Source organism: Nannobrachium achirus (assembly GCF_963921795.1).
Source record: "Nannobrachium achirus genome assembly, chromosome: 11".
Lineage (NCBI taxonomy): Eukaryota > Metazoa > Chordata > Actinopteri > Myctophiformes > Myctophidae > Nannobrachium > Nannobrachium achirus.
Window position 1 is genome coordinate 13868346 of NC_137820.1, and position 16730 is coordinate 13885075.

Here is a 16730-nt window from a genome sequence, read left to right on the forward strand (position 1 = left end):
TGAGCAGTGGTCGTGCTTCAGATTTAGGATAGGATAGGATTTGAGTCTAGGATGTACAGGCTATGCTACACACACACGTTTTGCTATGGCAAAACGCTGAGGAAAAAGGCTACAGACATACGACATATGACATCACTAGACAAACATGATGCTACGTACACACATTTTGCTATGGCAAAACGCTGAGGAAAAAGGCTACGGACACACAGCCACTCTATGGAGCGGTTTACCACCGCTCAAAAAAGATAGTTAAAACAAAGCTACAAAGGAATGGAGCCATAATCACATTAATTGATTTTAATGACAAACATCTGTGCAACAGGTCTCTCCAGTTTGTCTTCTTTTGAAATCACTCAGCTATTTGAGAAGTTTGAAGTGAGCGGTGGTGCGTGTGTGTGTGTGTGTATGCGTGGCCGTGTGTGTGTGTGTAGCGTGTGTATCAAAACACCATCCCACTTCCAGCAGTGGAAGCTTGTGATTGGCTGAACCGGAGGTAGGGAGCGCTCCGTTGTGTTTGCCTGGACCGCACAGAGGTGCCGAAAGTCAGGGGGACGAAAATTTACTATTCTGTCCATAACGGCACATAACTCGTGACGGCGCTGAGTCGGCTCATGCAACCGTCGCAACGCTCGACACGGCGACTCGCTCGCTGCCGCTCGCTCTGCGCTCGCTGCCGCTCGCTCTGCGCTGTCTCACGTGGCTCATGGTCGCCTGAGACGGTGCACCTCCGTCATCTCCACCGAAAACAAGCACTCTGCCCTTGGTCCTTGGAACTGGGATGGTGTTTTGATGTACGCATGTGTAGCAGTTCATTTCAGGGTTGTATGTGTGTGTGTGCATGCATGTGTGTGTGTGTGTGTGTGTGTGTGTGTGTGTGTGTGTGTGAGTGCTTGGTCACCAGCGGTATTGCAGTTCATGCTCAGGCGACATACCCACCTACACGCATAGTAACAAACTAAAAAACCTACATGCACACTCATGCTTAGGAGTGGTGTGACCACCGCTCAAAAAAGGCCTAGTGGACAAAAAACATAGAAGGGAAGGCTTGATGCAGTCATAAAAGCCCTTTGCTGTGGTGTGGCCAAGTACTGCAGGGCAGGCAGCCGGATGTGACTCCAGGTGATTCTCCAAGACACACCTGGAACTCATAATGCTAAATTATTACTCTTGGCAGCTGGGAATCACTACAAAATTACTCTTGAGGCCGACTGCTAACCAGTGTTCTTTCAATATCTGTGCAATCACAGAGATACTGACACTGTATAGTTCATTTTTTGTAGTTTCACTTTTCTTTTTTGCCATTTAGCATTTTCTTCACGTTTTGCTTCTACTCATCTCCTATTGATTCTGTCCACAATTCACATCTCGGTACATATTATGAGTTATGTGATAAAAATGTACCATTCAGATTTTTCATATTCCATTCCAATTACTTTCCAAATTTTTCAAAAATAGGGGAAAAAAGAAAAGAAAAAAAGGTCATGAATAGTGTCCGATCTACACCAACTTTTAAAGTTATAGAGGCTCCTATGTGTGATTGAAATTTGGTTTAGAGTTTAGAGTCTAAACAACATAGAGCCAAAAGCAATTCCACTTACACCGATAGGGGGTACGGGAAAATCTCGATAGTCCGAGCTGGTCCCATTAGTCCGAGTAAGGTTAGGCTTAGGGTTAGGGTTAGCATTCACCAGTGTCGGCACTCGGCAGGTTAGCATTCACCAGCCTTGGACTACTGGGACCTCGAAACAACGGGACCTCGGAACAGCGCTACGTGCCCAGGGGGTAGAAACATGACCCCCCCACCATCCAAATTTGGTACAAATGATCTGCAGTCATCATGTGACAATGACTGTCAAACATAGTTTTGATATTCCATGCTCTTTGCCTGTAATTTACTTCAAAAAGTTATGTAAGGTCCTATTTATTTAGAAACAAAACAAAGCACCATAATGAACGCAACATCTTAACAACCCCAAATTGTAATCACATGTTGAGCGGCCTCTATTGAGCCCACATCCCAAACCACTTTAACTTCTGCCCACAGCGGGCGCCACACTTGGGTAAAGTTGCACCGTATGTGGTACTTGTACAGTGGCGTCAGTTCAGATAAAGCTAAGGTATGGCAACATGACTGGTGTCTTGCAACACCAGTCATGTTGCCATACCTTAGCAACAGGCATGATACATTTATTTTATTTATTTTACTTTTCCCCCCCGCTCCTACGGTTTCTTGGGCTGGATATGGCAGCCTGGAACGGTAGTTCAAGTTGTCATGTTAGTAAACGTGCCACAATTAACAATATTGCATTGCACCTGTGCAGCTGACCTGCGGAACCTGTCAATATACCATCTTGTCGAGATGGGGAGAATACAAGTGTGGAGTAACTTATATTTTCCCTCTGGACCCAGGGTATGGTAGCTGCATACCCCTGCCATACCCAATTGACGCCCTTGTACTTGTAGAAATGCTCCAGACTGCTCCAGCTTCCTCACGCCCTGATGGTTAGTAATAATATATTAATACAAATATATTATCTATTATCATCTAAATATAGATAATTGTCTCCACCAGCCGAAGGCTGAGGGAGAGTATGTTTTCCCCTCCGTCCGTCCGTCCGTCCGTGCGTGCGTCCGTGCGTCCGTCCGTGCGTCCGTGCATGCGTCCTCGCAGTTTGTGAACAGCTAATCTCAGTCACCGTTGGCCCGATCGCTGCCAAACTGAGCACACACACTCCCTGGATGCCAATCTAGAACCTCTGCCCCACATTTTTCAAATCGGCCTCATGGTGGCGCTATAACAGGCCGATTTGTGTGGCCTGGTTGTTACCAGCTAATCTCCGGCGCCGTTGGCCCGATCGCTGCCAAACTGAGCACACACACTCCCTGGATGCTAATTCAGAACCTCTGCCCCACATTTTTTAAATCAGCCTCATGGTGGCGCTATAACAGGCCGATTTGTGTGGCCTGGTGGAGACCTGTGCTCGGAAGAGCACTGCTTCTAGTTATATTATCTTTTTTGTAAAGTCATGGAATCAGTTTGGTTGATACTATGTAGGCTGGCACGATGTATGGCTTTATGTTAGACATTTATGCTACTTATGCTCCGATCGCTCGGTGGTGTCCCACGTGGCTCAAGGTCGCCTGAGACGGCGCGCCTCCGTCATGGTCAATAACTACATTATACGGCGGAGCTATTGAGCCCCGTCGGTAGGTCATTTATCTCGCAGTCAATGGTGTGATTAACCCGTCTGGGAGCCATTCAATGGACTGAAAAGACGTGAAAAGATTCCCATTCAGTGCGTTGATATAATTCGAATGGGGTGGTTAGAAACATGATTTGGTCAGAGTCAGTCTTTAAGTACCACAATGGTACTACCACCTTAGAATGGAACATCTTAACTGTTCTTGTAAAAGAAATGAAGCAGGTGTAATTCAAGTCCTTTTAGAAAATGTTTTAATAGGCTATATTATATATCTTTTTCTTCAGAGAGAAGGGTTGTGTTCTAGCACCACTTCACCTACAGTATTTGCAAGACAGACAGATGCATTGATTTAGTACTGGTGCAGGGATAAGAGCCAATTATTTCGGCCTCACATGCATTGCAAATGTGATATACTAATTAATTATAAAAAAATGTTTCTAGAAAATGTGGCTTATTCTTGCACCTGGACTTGTTATGCAATCTTGGTAATGAAATTGTTAGGGTGATGAATTGTGTGTGCGCACGCGCGCGACCGGCCAACAGTCTCTCTACCACACTGAGGTATGTATTTTGTGGTACAGTATGTCACATATAACATGCTTCCTATGCAATACGATAATTATCGTATTTATATGATGTACAATCAACTCCAAAAATGCCCAAATGTACGATAATTTCGCCATACCACAAAGAAAGTGTGTGATTTACTAAATTCCCTGGTTGCTGCTTCGGGATCCAGTTTGGCTTTTTAAAATAAGTCAGGAAATCAGGAAATCTGACCGTAGATCTGTACTTGGAGGCATTAAAAACACTGGGCACGTCATTCCAGTCCAGTTTCAGAATGTTATTTGAGTCCAGGAAGCTTCCTACCTCAATGCAGCTTATGTGTTGCATTTTTGTCTCGTAGGAGTCTCAAACAAGGTTTTGTTTTTGTGTGAAATTACACATTTACACGTGTGATTTCTCTTTTTGACTGTGTACAATAGTTTTCTTTCAAATACCATAATTTGAAGCCTCAGGTACGATAATTCAACATTTCCCATCTGGCAACACTGTTCCTAGGGCAGATTTACCCAAGGGAACTCTGTGCAGACGGTACTAAAAGCAAAGCAGATTATAATTTATAGACTCATGTTCTATTCATGGGAATAATGATATCAGGCAAGTATGAAGGTGATTTTTGAGCGGTGGTCACAAAACGCTCCTATACGTGGCCGTGTGTGTGGGTCTGTCTGTCTGTCTGCGTGTCTGTCTGTCTGTCTGTAGCCTGCAGTAACCTTTTCTGAGCACACATGTTAAGGGAGGGGCGCTGTTGTTCAGGCCAGGCCAGACCAGGCACACACACACACACACACACACGCACACACACACACACACACACAGGGGGGGGGGGGGGGGGAACCACCGCTCAGTTCACACGGGTGTGATTTTTTAAACAGTTGTCAGTTGTTCATGTGATGTGAACACACACACACACACATAGTAAGGACACATTCTTATTCAAAAGGCCATCCGTTTTTATTAAGACATAGTCCCTCCAATGGGAAGAACTTTCAAAAATAAATCAAAGACGAAGCAGAACGTCTTCTTCATAAGGAACAGTAATAAACTTGTGTATGTAAAATAAATATAAAAGTGTAAAAAAACAAAACTATTTGTATCAACATTCCCATTAAATACAGACACACATCAGATAAAGAATCCTAGCCAGTGATGACTTGGGGAAAGTAGCAGAATGGAGGCGCAGAGCTGATCTTGTAGTGCTCCTCCTTGTGGTCCCTGAGAAAAGCCTGCGTGCTTCCAGGGGTGTCGCACCAAATTCTGGCCCCTGGGTACAAGCATTCACTGCGGGGCCCCCCATGAATGTTCTTTTTTAAAATGGGGTTTAACCCATTTAGACTGAGAACGCATTATTATGTGCTTTAACTATTGAAAAATAGCAGATATACAAGCTCGCAGCCCGGCACCGAGTGCCGGGCTGCGATCTTGTAGATCTGCTATTTTTGAAAAATCGTGAAAAGTCTGAATATTTCAAAACCTTCTATGGTTTTTTGAAAAAACTTATGTTTCTATGTCAGTGGTGCTCAAACCTTTTCATGTGAAGGACCCCCAAAATGACATGTATTTGGCCATCTCAAAATATTTAGTTCCAGGGACGTCCCCGAGAAGCGAAATTTGAGTTACAAATGTCCGCTTAAAAAACACATATATTCAAAGATTTCATCATTTTCACAAAAAATAGCAGATCTACAAGCTCGCAGCGCGGCACTCGGTGCCGCGCTGTGAGCTTGTATATCTGCTATTTTTCAATAGCAGCACTGCTATCAGGAGAACAGCAGGACCTTCTGCAGCGTCCTCCTGAGCGGCACCCTCTCGGGGTCAGGCTTGCTGTCCGGGAGCATGTCGCCGCTCCTCACGGCGCTCAGCCGGACGCCGGGCCTCCGCTCCCGGATGGCCCGCAGCCCCGCCTGGGTGACGTTCCGGCAGAAGTCCACCTGGACCTCCTCCAGCAGGCTGCCGCCGTGGGCCGCCACCGCCCGCAGCGCGTGGTCGGTGACGCGGACGCAGTTCTCCAGGCGGAGGCGACGGAGCTTTCCGCAGGCCTGCAGCACGGCGGTCACGTCCTCGTCCGTGATGTGTCCACAGCCAGACAGGGTCAGAGACAGCAGGTTGGGGCACCTGTCAGAGAGAGAGAGGGCGAGAGAGAGAGAGAGAGAGCAGTCAGGCAGGGTGAACCACAGGCACATGCACACATAGACAAAAGGGGGCTTGAGCCCCTGCCCTTTTATCTGTCTGTTAAAACTGCCCTTTTTCCAGACCATAAATGCAGTTTTTACTATGGTGAAAGAAATGCAAATGCCCTCTTTCCATCCCATACCCTAAGGCAGCATTCAATTAGAATTGCCGTGTCCAAACTCTCCTGAACTTGAATGCAGCATCTTATGTTGAAAGAATTGCCCTCTCTGTGTAGAAATCCATGCTGTTAGGCCCGGATCGCCAGTATTGACTTGATTATGCCTAGTTCAGTGTGGTTTCACACACCGAAAATAGGAGCGTTGTGAGCTTGGAGGCCTGCTATTTTCGGTGATTCCACGAAAAGGCCCTTTTCAGCCCCTGCCTCTCTAACATTCTCTGAACCATCAAGTCATTACCAGTGGCTAAATAACACGCAGACACACATCACATGAGGTGGAGTAGCAGTCCCATTTTGTGTAATTCTTGGTAACCACGGCCTTAGGGCACATCGCGTAGCCGAAAAGGGATTAGTTTGTTTGGCCAAGGACTCATCTTGAGTAAGCAATGCTTTGTGGCGTGTGTGCCGATTGTGAGAAGAATACATCTCAAGTGTTTGGAACAGAATCAGATAACAGCACATAGCATATGGATGGGGGCCCTGATCTGAGCCATTATGTCAATGACTTGTAAACGACACCATTGACAGACAGCAACACGATCCATCTCACAATAGAGCAGTTTAATACAGAGACCGAGCCATCCTTTCTTTATGCTATCCTTTCTTTCTCTATGTGCAGTCCCGTTGGGCATATGTGCTTCTGTGCAGTACACTGTCAAATCCCGAGCTATACATAGGCCTAGGCCTACACAACTTTGTAAAATTACGACACAAAACAGAGGTCCTGTAGCCCAGAACAATTTGTGGATGTTTGACTATTGAAAAATAGATCTGCTATTTTTGAAAAATCGTGAAAATTAGAATTTTGACCCGATTCTATAAGTGTCTTTTGAATCCTTCTAAGATTTTTTGAAAAACCTGTGTTTCTGTGTCAGCAATCTGGCTAGCCATCGTCAAAGAAAAGGTCCTTTTCAATTCAACTGGAGCTCAGTTGGTCTGTTCTTGAGAGACTACTATGTCAGTGGTTCTCAAACCTTTTCATGTGAAGGACCCTCAAAATGACATGTATTTGGCCTCGGACCCCCATCTGAAAATATTTAGTTCCAGGGACCACCCAGAAGCAAGATTTGAGTTACAATTACAAACGTTCGCTTTGAAAATACATATATTCAAAGATTTGCACAAATTTTCACGACTTTTTTCAAAAATAGCAGATCTACAAGCTCGCAGCGCGGCACTCGGTGCCGCGCTATGAGCTTGTATATCTGCTATTTTTCACTGGTTAAAGCATTCAATAATTTTAGGCCTAAAAGGGTTAATAAAATTAAGAAATGGGAAAATGATGTGAAATGAGAGCGGCGGATGGTTGCAGTAAATCAAGGGATTTATGTGTTGCTTCTGGGTGTCATCGGGGGAAGTGCTGTAACCAAGTGGAAAGCTCACAATGCAGCAGCGAGCGCAGGGCTGGACAGGGCTGGCAGACACAGCTGATGGCAGCAGCTTCAGGGGGATGTCATTCCCGTTCACTGATGCAGATTACATAAAGACTTACATAATCTTTCTACACTTTACCACATGTGAGGCAAACACATTCCAGTCTCCATCGAGCACTGTGGGTACCGTCCCAATAACCTTTGTACAGTACATGGGGCAAGAGCAGTCAAATCCACGTGCCCCTCGTTTCATTGTTGCGAGGGGGGCCAATTCCGGGCTTTATCAGCGGATGTGATTGCGCGGTGTTGACACAGAGAGAACCAGAGGAATTTTCGAATGACAAGAGCTCAAAGGCAGTGGTATTTCTTTTTTTTTTAGAGGTCCGGTTGGCGTCTGTGAATAGCGGTGGCTGTAAGTCAGCGTTGGCGGCACATTGGAGGGATGAATAGACTAGAGGTAAACAGGAATAAAAGCCTCATCAAACTCTGTTACATAATGACTCTGCCTGCTCTCATGGCGCCTCCCCAAGCTTTGTGCAGATGTTCCCCCCCCACACACACACACACAAAAAGGCATCTACACAACAGTTTCTCATGATTTAGTCTCCTCCTCATCTCTCTCACTCTCTCTCTTTCTGTATATTTTGAAGAATGTACAAGTATTTGAGTATCTTTCAATAAATTTAAAAAAAAGCTAAATCCCACACTGAATGCAATGGTTACAAGGTGGTATATTTTTTTCAAGGTGCAAATTGTGATAATTTGTATCTTTAATTGCTGCCTCAAAACCCTCCTGCGAGACTCATTAATTTGGGTGCCCAAACGTTTACATGGGACCTGAATACAAGTATCTCTCATTCCACTGTCGTTTACATGACCAAAGGATTAATTCGGAATAGAACTTAAGGCATGCGCAAAGTAGGCCTACTTCAGGTCGGAGGGGGGGGGGGGGGGGCAGTTCAGACAGCAGTTCATTCCGAATGGAGCGTTTATATGACAAATGTATCCCGATTGAAACGGCATAAACCACCTCTTCAGACCAGAATGAAAATTCATTCGGGTCAGACCGGAATGGCCATTCCTAAACGTTTATATGAGCATTTCTATTCTGAATGAGCAGTCATTCCGAATATAAGTGGAATACATCTGTGCATGTAAACGCACCCAATGACACTCCAACACTACTTTTCAAGGTACCAGGGGTGTCATTTGGGGTCCCAGTTAGGGGTGGCAATTGCCATCCCCTAGCATGATCTGCATGATCGCATGATCTATGATGTGACACAAGGCCTTTTATGTAGGCAAGCATTTTCAAAAATGTACGATCTACAAGCTCACAACATGTTGCATCACTCAGGGTTGTAGATTTGCGATGCAAGGGTGTTGATTCTACTAGCTTCACTTTGCACTGAAGGTAGTAACCCCTAGTTGGTTGTCATACGAGACATCCAACCCCCTGCATAAGAGAAGGCTCAACATGGCTTAGGTTTAAGATAATACATTAGGTGAGAAATAGGCCAGTTGCTCAATATTTATTAATTTCACAATTACAATGGCTAAAGCTTTAAATTGTCAACAGCATTCTGGCGCTACCATACAGGGGAGATCGTGACAAGGATGAAATTAAGCAAGTGATAATAATTTTCACTGAGCAATCAGTAGTAGGAGGCAGTGTTTTTACATCACCAGCTGGCTTGGCACCTCAACCTCACCTCAGAGGCGATACCAAAATATCACCAGATATCAGGCGCTTTGGCCTAAAACAAACAAAGCCGACTAGTAGTTGAGTCGGCAGAAGAACTAGTTTTGTAAGTGTAATTTTTAGTTTTGAAAACTTCCCCTGTGACAGATTTATTTCATCCGCATGCCTTCACCACCAGTTCCCTGGCATCCTCAGGAATAGATTATAAAACCTCTAGCCTTGGGAATGACAGATAAAATATAGCAAGTCATGATGTGGGATTTGGAAAGCCATCTGTTATCTGGGTGCTCTAACAGACAAAGTGAAGGAAAACAACTTACATCATCCAATTTGTCTCCAAGGTAGCTATTAACATAATCTGCCCTTGCTTTGACAGTTGTTTAATGTCACAAGTGAACAGATTTGCTATTTTCTTTCCTCCATCATGTGCTGCATTAATGTCAGCACTCAGCAGCATTTCCCTAACACTCTCTTACCTCAGTTATACAGAAGCATACCTATGTTGACATACAGTAAGGCTATACAGTAGCTAGCGCTATGGGGAGCAAGATGTGGTTTTGCGATGAAGGCAGCTCACTGCAAAGCCCGTGGCAGGTCTCCAAACCAAGCTCTAAACCCTGTAATCATCTCGCTAATGACCTGTTTGGTTTCCTTAACAGTTATTTTGTCTGGTCAAGTCGTCCGCTAAATTCCAGAGGACCAAACCGTGCATCTTGCATTCACCTCATTGGGTTACAGCATTTTTGTGTTACATTTTCACAACATTCTATTTTTGGGCAGTTCTTTTTATCCTACTTTCTATTGCTGCTGTAAATGCTACTGAAACAACTAAATCCACCTTTGGGGCTTAATAAACTTTCATCTTTATTCACAAGATGCTATGACTAATCTTCTTTTCATACCAACGCTTTGTGGGTGTGAGCCACTGGCTCAAAGACGGCCATTTCAATAAACTTGTGATTTTTAATCATGCTTGACTATCTTACAAGAACAAAATATGTTACGCTCAATGCCCATGGCTGATGCACCATCACAGCCAACCGGCATTAGAGCACTATTAACTTTGAAACTGCGTAAAAATTACACAGATTAACCGAGTCCTAAAGATATTCGAAATTTTATAGTTTTTCCCCTCAAAAAGCAGCCACAGATCTGATGTTGGTGTTAGAGAGAGTATGTGAAGCCTAAACCTTATCCGGGAAGAGGCAGACCAACAGACGCACATGCTCATTCCTCTGCCAAGCAACAAAGAGCCAATTGTAGGCTCCACCTGCCCGTGTAAACAGGGGTGTCGCACCAGATTCTGGGCCCTGGGTACAAGGATTCACTGCGGGGGCCCCCATGAATGTTCTTCATAGGGGGAGGGGTTTTAACCCATTTTAGACTGGGAACGCATTATTATGTACGCATTATTTTGTGCTTTAACTGGTGCCGTGCTGTGAGCTTGTATATCTGCTATTTTTTTTTTATCTTGAAAATTTGTGCAAGTCTTTGAATATTTCAAATCCCTCTAAGGTTTTTCTGAAAAACCTATGTTTATATGTCAGTGGTACTCAAACCTTTTCGTGTCAAGGAACCCTAAAATGATATGTATTTGGCCATGGACCCCCATCTCAAAATATTTAGTTCCAGGGACCCCCAGAAGCAAAATGTGAGTTACAAATGTTCGCTTAAAAAATACATATATTCAAAGATTTGCACACATTTTCACAACTTTTCAAAAATAGCAGATCTACAAGCTTGCAGCGCGGCACTCAGTGCCACGCTGTGAGCTTGTATATCTACTATTCTTCAATAGCTAAAGCATAAAATAATAAAGGCCCCACCGCCTTGGGCCCTAGTAACTCAGTCCCACTTTTCCCCCCCATTGTGACACCCCTGTGTGTAAATCTTCACAGTCTGCAGGGAAGTGGGAGGGTCTGTTGGCCAAATCGCTCTTTATCTCCACCACAGCTCTCTCTCCTCCTCCTACCCCAAATCTGTCACGTGCACTTGTTTTCTTTTTCACTGCAACGATTCTGGAGAGTTTAGCAGTGTGCCATTTTGTGGTGGTTTTAAGGGGGTGAGATGGGGACACCAGACCAAGTACGTGGTTCCAGTTTTGACTGGCCTTATGGCTCTGGCTCACTTCTCTGATTTCACAATGCAGGAGGAAATCCTCACGGGGGGGATACAAGCGAGCTCATTTTTTTTTTTGCAAAAGAGCCAGGCCCTCCCCTCTTTGGTCTCCTTGTCTCATACAGCTGTAGAGTGCAGGGGCGTCAATTGGGTATGGCAGGGGTATGCAGCTGCCATACCCTGGGTCCCGGGGGGGATAAAAGTTACTCTTAAATAATAAATCCATGAATGTCTCTTTGTCTATCTGCGCTGGTTATTATGTTGTTAAATTACAGTAAAATAACTACAAATGCAACATTTAACAACATGGTCACTTTAACAAGGTATTATAATTATATTTTCCCCATCTTGACAAAATGGTAGATTCCCAGGTTCCGCAGGTCAGCTACAGGTGCAATTCATTATTGTTAATTGTGTCACATTTACTATGAGTCATGACAGGTTTGGTAAGTTTAGCTGCACTTGAACAACCATCCAGCCCAAGAAACCATAGAAACGGGGAAAAATAGAATGTATAAATGAATGTATCATGCCTGTTGCTAAGGTATGGCAACATGACTGGTGTCTTGCGCGCGTGCAAGACACCAGTCATGTTGCCATACCTTAGCTTTTTCTGAACTGACGCCACTGGTAGAGTGTGGCAGTGGCCAGGCTCCCTGCACGTCAGTGGTTATTACTGGTTGGCTGGGGGAAATTGTCCAGAGACCTCATTATTCTGTTCAGGGCTGATGCCTCCCTGAAGCTGGCAACCCAGAAGGACAAAAAGTCAATGGAACTGGCAAGATCCTAATTTAAGAAACAATCAAATTAAACTGGGGAAATAATAACAAAAGATTGGCAGTTCTTTAACTTGTTTACACAATTGTCACGCTTGTTTTCGACCTACAGATTCGGTACTGTAGTTTTTCTATCAGGGCAAAACAGTGAGAATCGATCAATGCAGGAAGTTAAAAGTGAACAAATGCTCCTATCTAACCTCTGTTATCGCTGTGACAACTCAAGAGAGGGGCTGATTGATCGTGGCAAACACTGTTTTCCCTCAACAGTAACTTCCATCATAGGTCATGTAGGTGGCTGGGTGCTATTTATTCACAGTACAATCCTCAGTGATAATGTAACTACTTTAGTAAGTCATTTCTACCCCTCTTGCAGCATTTAGAGGTAAATATACCCAACTCTAGTAAGTTGTATGCCAGGGGTCTTCAACGTTTTCAGGCCAAGGACCCTTTAGTTGAGAGAGAGATGAAGCAGGGACCCCCACAACCTGTTCATAGATTCCATATAGCTTCATTGTTTGACAGCATTATCATCAGTGTATTTTGGATTCATGTCAATTTGTGTTTTCAGATATTTAACCACTTGTCAATACTGTCAATACTTAATAAACTTGACCTTTCACTCTGTACTTAGTCTGCTCTTTTTCTGCTGCGAGGCGTTGTAAGCTTGTAGATCGGCTACTTTTGGCTAAAGAATATGGACGCTAGGGTTCAAGTGGTTAACATAAAAAAGGAGAAAAAAAGGTTTCTATCACTCAAAGATTTGGAGGACCCCCTGTAGTAACTCTGGGGACCCCCTAGGGGTCCCGGACCACCTGTTGAAGACCCCTGTTGTATGCTATTGAAGCAGGTCTGTGTGTGAATGACAGGTGTGAATGACATGTGGGCCATACAGAGCTGACACCAAGGTCTGGACTCTCCTGTCAGGCAGCTGTCAATTCACCAGTTGCTACGCTCTCCCGAGTTGGTTGTGAATAATTATGTTATCTAGAACAGTGGTTCTCAACCTGTGGGTCGGGACCCCCAGGGGGGTCCCCAAATTATTTTGGGGGGTCCCCTGATGATTGACTTAATGTGTGCAACAATGTTTTCTCACTCAACAGTAAACAAACCAACATGAAGTTTCAGTGCATAGATAGAGGGTATCTGCACATTTCTAAAGAGACAATTTAAGGACTTTTTAATACCTCTAAAATGACAAATTAAACATTGGCCAAATTGTCAAATATTAGAGGCAGAAATTGTGAAAATAGCTGATCTACATGTTGCGAGGCGTTGTGAGCATGTAGATCTGCTATTTTCACAACAGAACCGTGTTATACAAATTGTTATGCCTCAACTCTTGGTGCTCGTAGGGTGGGGGGTTAAAACATGATTATTTTGGGGGTCCCGGCCTGAAAAGGTTTAGAACCACTGATCTAGAACAGGGGTCTTCAACAGGGGGCCCGCGACCCCTAGGGGGTCCTCAGAGTTACTACAGGGGGGCCGACAAATCTTTGTGTGATAGAATAATTCTTTGAAAATGTACAACTTGAACCCTCGCATCCCAATTCTGAGGAGAACTTAAGCCAAAAACAGCAGATCTACAAGCTCTCAACGCCAATATAGGTTTGGTGTACTGTAGAGGTAAAAAGAGCAGACCAAGTACATAGTGAAAGTATACAAAATATCGACGATTTGAGTGGTTAAATGTCTGAAAACACACATTAACATGAATCCAACATCGACGGATGACAGTGCTGTCAAACAAGTGAATGCATCTATGGACTCGATGGAAATCTGCATCACACATTTATACAACATGTAGTGGGGGTCCCTGCTTCATATCTCTCTCTGCTAAGGGGTCCTTGGCCTGAAAACGTTGAAGACCCCTGATCTAGAATACAACATTATGAAACAAAGCCCCCCCCCAAGGTGAAACCATAGTTACATTTTGTATGTGTCTTTGCATTTCATCACTGATGAGATTTTGCTTTCTACAGCAGTGTTTCTCAACCTTTTTTCTGCATGGGCACACTTTTCATGTCCCAAGAATCCATGGGCACACCAACATAATACAGGGGTGTAAATATCGTCTCTGTCGGGAAGAAACCTTGTATCTCCAAGTTTCAAATGTGTACGTTTCTTCGCAAAGTAAAGCCCTGCTTCATCATACAAGGCTGTCGCACGACAGTAGTAAAAACAGCAGATCTACAAGCACACAACGCCTCGCACCGCGAGGCGCTGTGTGCTTGTAGATCGGCTGTTTTCACTAGTTTAAATCATTTTTAAAATGATAAATACAATACTTGCTTTCAAGCAGTTTCAAGGGGCACACTTGACCCTTCTCAGGGGCACACCAAAGGTCCCCAGGCACAGTGGTTGAGAAACACTGACCTACAGCATACCTGGTGTCATTACATTTAGGATGTGTGGAGAAACGGCACAGAACAAATGCAGGCATTGGCATGAACTCACGTGTGGCAGACGTTGGCCAGGAAACCGCTGACCAGGCCGTCGTGTTTACTGCAGATGTCCCTCTGGAACGCGCTCTTCATCCAGTCCTCGACGTTGCACACTTGCTGGACCCTGCTGGAGTACCAGCAGATAGACAGGAAGCGCAGCGAGGGTCCCAGCACAAAGTTATCCCTCTTCAGCTGAGAAGGGGAGCTAAAGTGCAGCAGCGACCAGAGGCTCGGCTCCAGGAAGACCTCGCGGAGCCCGTGGCACGTGAGGGACAGACTCCGCCGGCTGTCCTTGTCCAGGAAGGAGAAGAGGTGGAGGAGACACTCGCGGTTGAGCTGGGTGAGCTGCATGCTGAGGCAAGTGACAGAGACAGACAGAGAGGAGGCCTCCTTCCCTGAGGGGCAGCGATACGGCCTCCTGACACACGGCAACAATGAGCCTCCAGTCTGTATTGTGTGGCCCAGATACATGATGCCTCCTTTAGGCTCACACTTGAGCCCTGCACATATAAGGCCGTGGAATGGGGGTTATTTTGGGAAGACAACTGCCAGCAGCACTGTCAACGATGGAAGGTGTGTGTGTGAGCCACACACACTCCCTTTCCATCTGCCAAATGGCTCTCAACAGGCAGAGGACAGATGTTTTTACAGTGGCCTGGCCTAATTCTCTAAGATAGGCGTGGGGCTTTTACACACACACACACACACACACACACACACACACACACACACACACACACACACACACACACACACACACACACACACACACACACACACACACACACACACACACACACACACACACACACACACACACACACACACACAGTTCAGAGATTTGTGTTTGGTCGTTATTTCTGTTATAACAATGGTTCTTGCCTTGGTAATACATTTTATACCGCATGTTTAATTGATAAATATTGATAAATATATACTTCTCAAAAGTAGTAAGGGAATACTTTGATTCCTTATTCTTTTCCCCCCATTTCATTGCAAAATGTGCTGTGTGTAGATTAAAGTCAGTTAGCAACAGTAGTACTGTACCCTTCGTAGCCACTTTATTAGACTGCAACTAAGTCTAATAAAGCAAGCAGACAAGGATCCGGTGATGTTGAACATGCAAGGGCAAGATGCATGACCTACTGTATGTCTTTGAACATTTGGTTGTTGGTGCATGATGTGGTGGTTCCAGCTGCTTCCCTTCTGGGAATTTTCACAAACTAGAGAATGGTGTGGGCATGGGGGAGCACTTTAATATATAAGAAAAAGAAGGTGTGCATCAGCAATGGTTTTCTCAGTGGAGTGCTAGACCTAAAGTCAAATCTACATAAAAAATAGGAATTGAATTCCAAAAAGGTAGCACATACTTTGGGGGGGGGGGGCACTTTATTATGTACAGTATACACCTACCAGGTGCATGAGCATAATGAATATGTCTTAACATATGTTTGAAATTGGATATGTGCTGGACAGATGAGAAAATTCAGAGGAGGCACGAAGCATCCCTAGCATGGTGCTTGGTTACCCCGCCCGCCCCAGTAGCCCCAGGCAGCGCTCTCTCCTGTGGATGCCCTCCAGGAGGCGCTGTGACTCCAGTAGAGGCAGCGCTGGAGTACATGGCGGAATCATTTCAAAACGTGCCCAGTAGCATCTGTTGCATCACAGAGCACCGAGTACTCAACCAGTCATTCCCTGCTGTACCTGATACTGATATACGCATCTCCTGCCCATCAAGCCCATGGGGGCGTCAGGAAAACCCTGCCCGTTACTGTGACTCGTGAGTCATAACGTTCTGTGGCAGAGCACTCCTCCTCGGTGTTACACAAACAAGGCAACGTGAGCTTATTAGCAGCTGTGACCTAAACGCTGGGAGGGGGAAAAAGGCCACTTGTGTCTTAAATGAGGACAGAGTAGCGAGTCCATAGACAGCCACCTGCGAGAGAGTCACCAAGAGCAGCTGTTCCTTTTTAGCATACAGGAGGGCTTGTTCCTGCCTAAGTGGAGGGGATGACTGGCTGGCACGTGTCCTGATGGAAGCTCCTGTGTGTGGGTGGAGATGTTCAATAGAGGGAAAGGAGCAACATAAAGCCTTGTGGGAGCATTTACCCATTTGCCTCAGTGCTTTTAGTTGACAGATCAATGGTTTTCTTCAGCTGAGTACCATTAAAGGCAGGAGAAGATTACACGGGTTTGCAAA

The 16730-nt window shown here is 45.0% G+C and overlaps 1 protein-coding gene across 1 annotated transcript; it reads right to left on the bottom strand.

The window, feature by feature from the left end:
* Positions 1 to 5527: 5527 nt before the first annotated feature.
* On the bottom strand, positions 5528 to 14881 carry fbxl22 (F-box and leucine-rich repeat protein 22; the record flags this gene model as incomplete). The annotated part of the gene is made up of 2 exons (XM_080737392.1): positions 5528 to 5882; positions 14544 to 14881. 2 exons carry the CDS (start codon positions 14879 to 14881, stop codon positions 5528 to 5530), a joined length of 693 nt encoding a protein of 230 aa, XP_080593518.1.
* Between the last annotated feature and the right edge of the window lie 1849 nt (positions 14882 to 16730).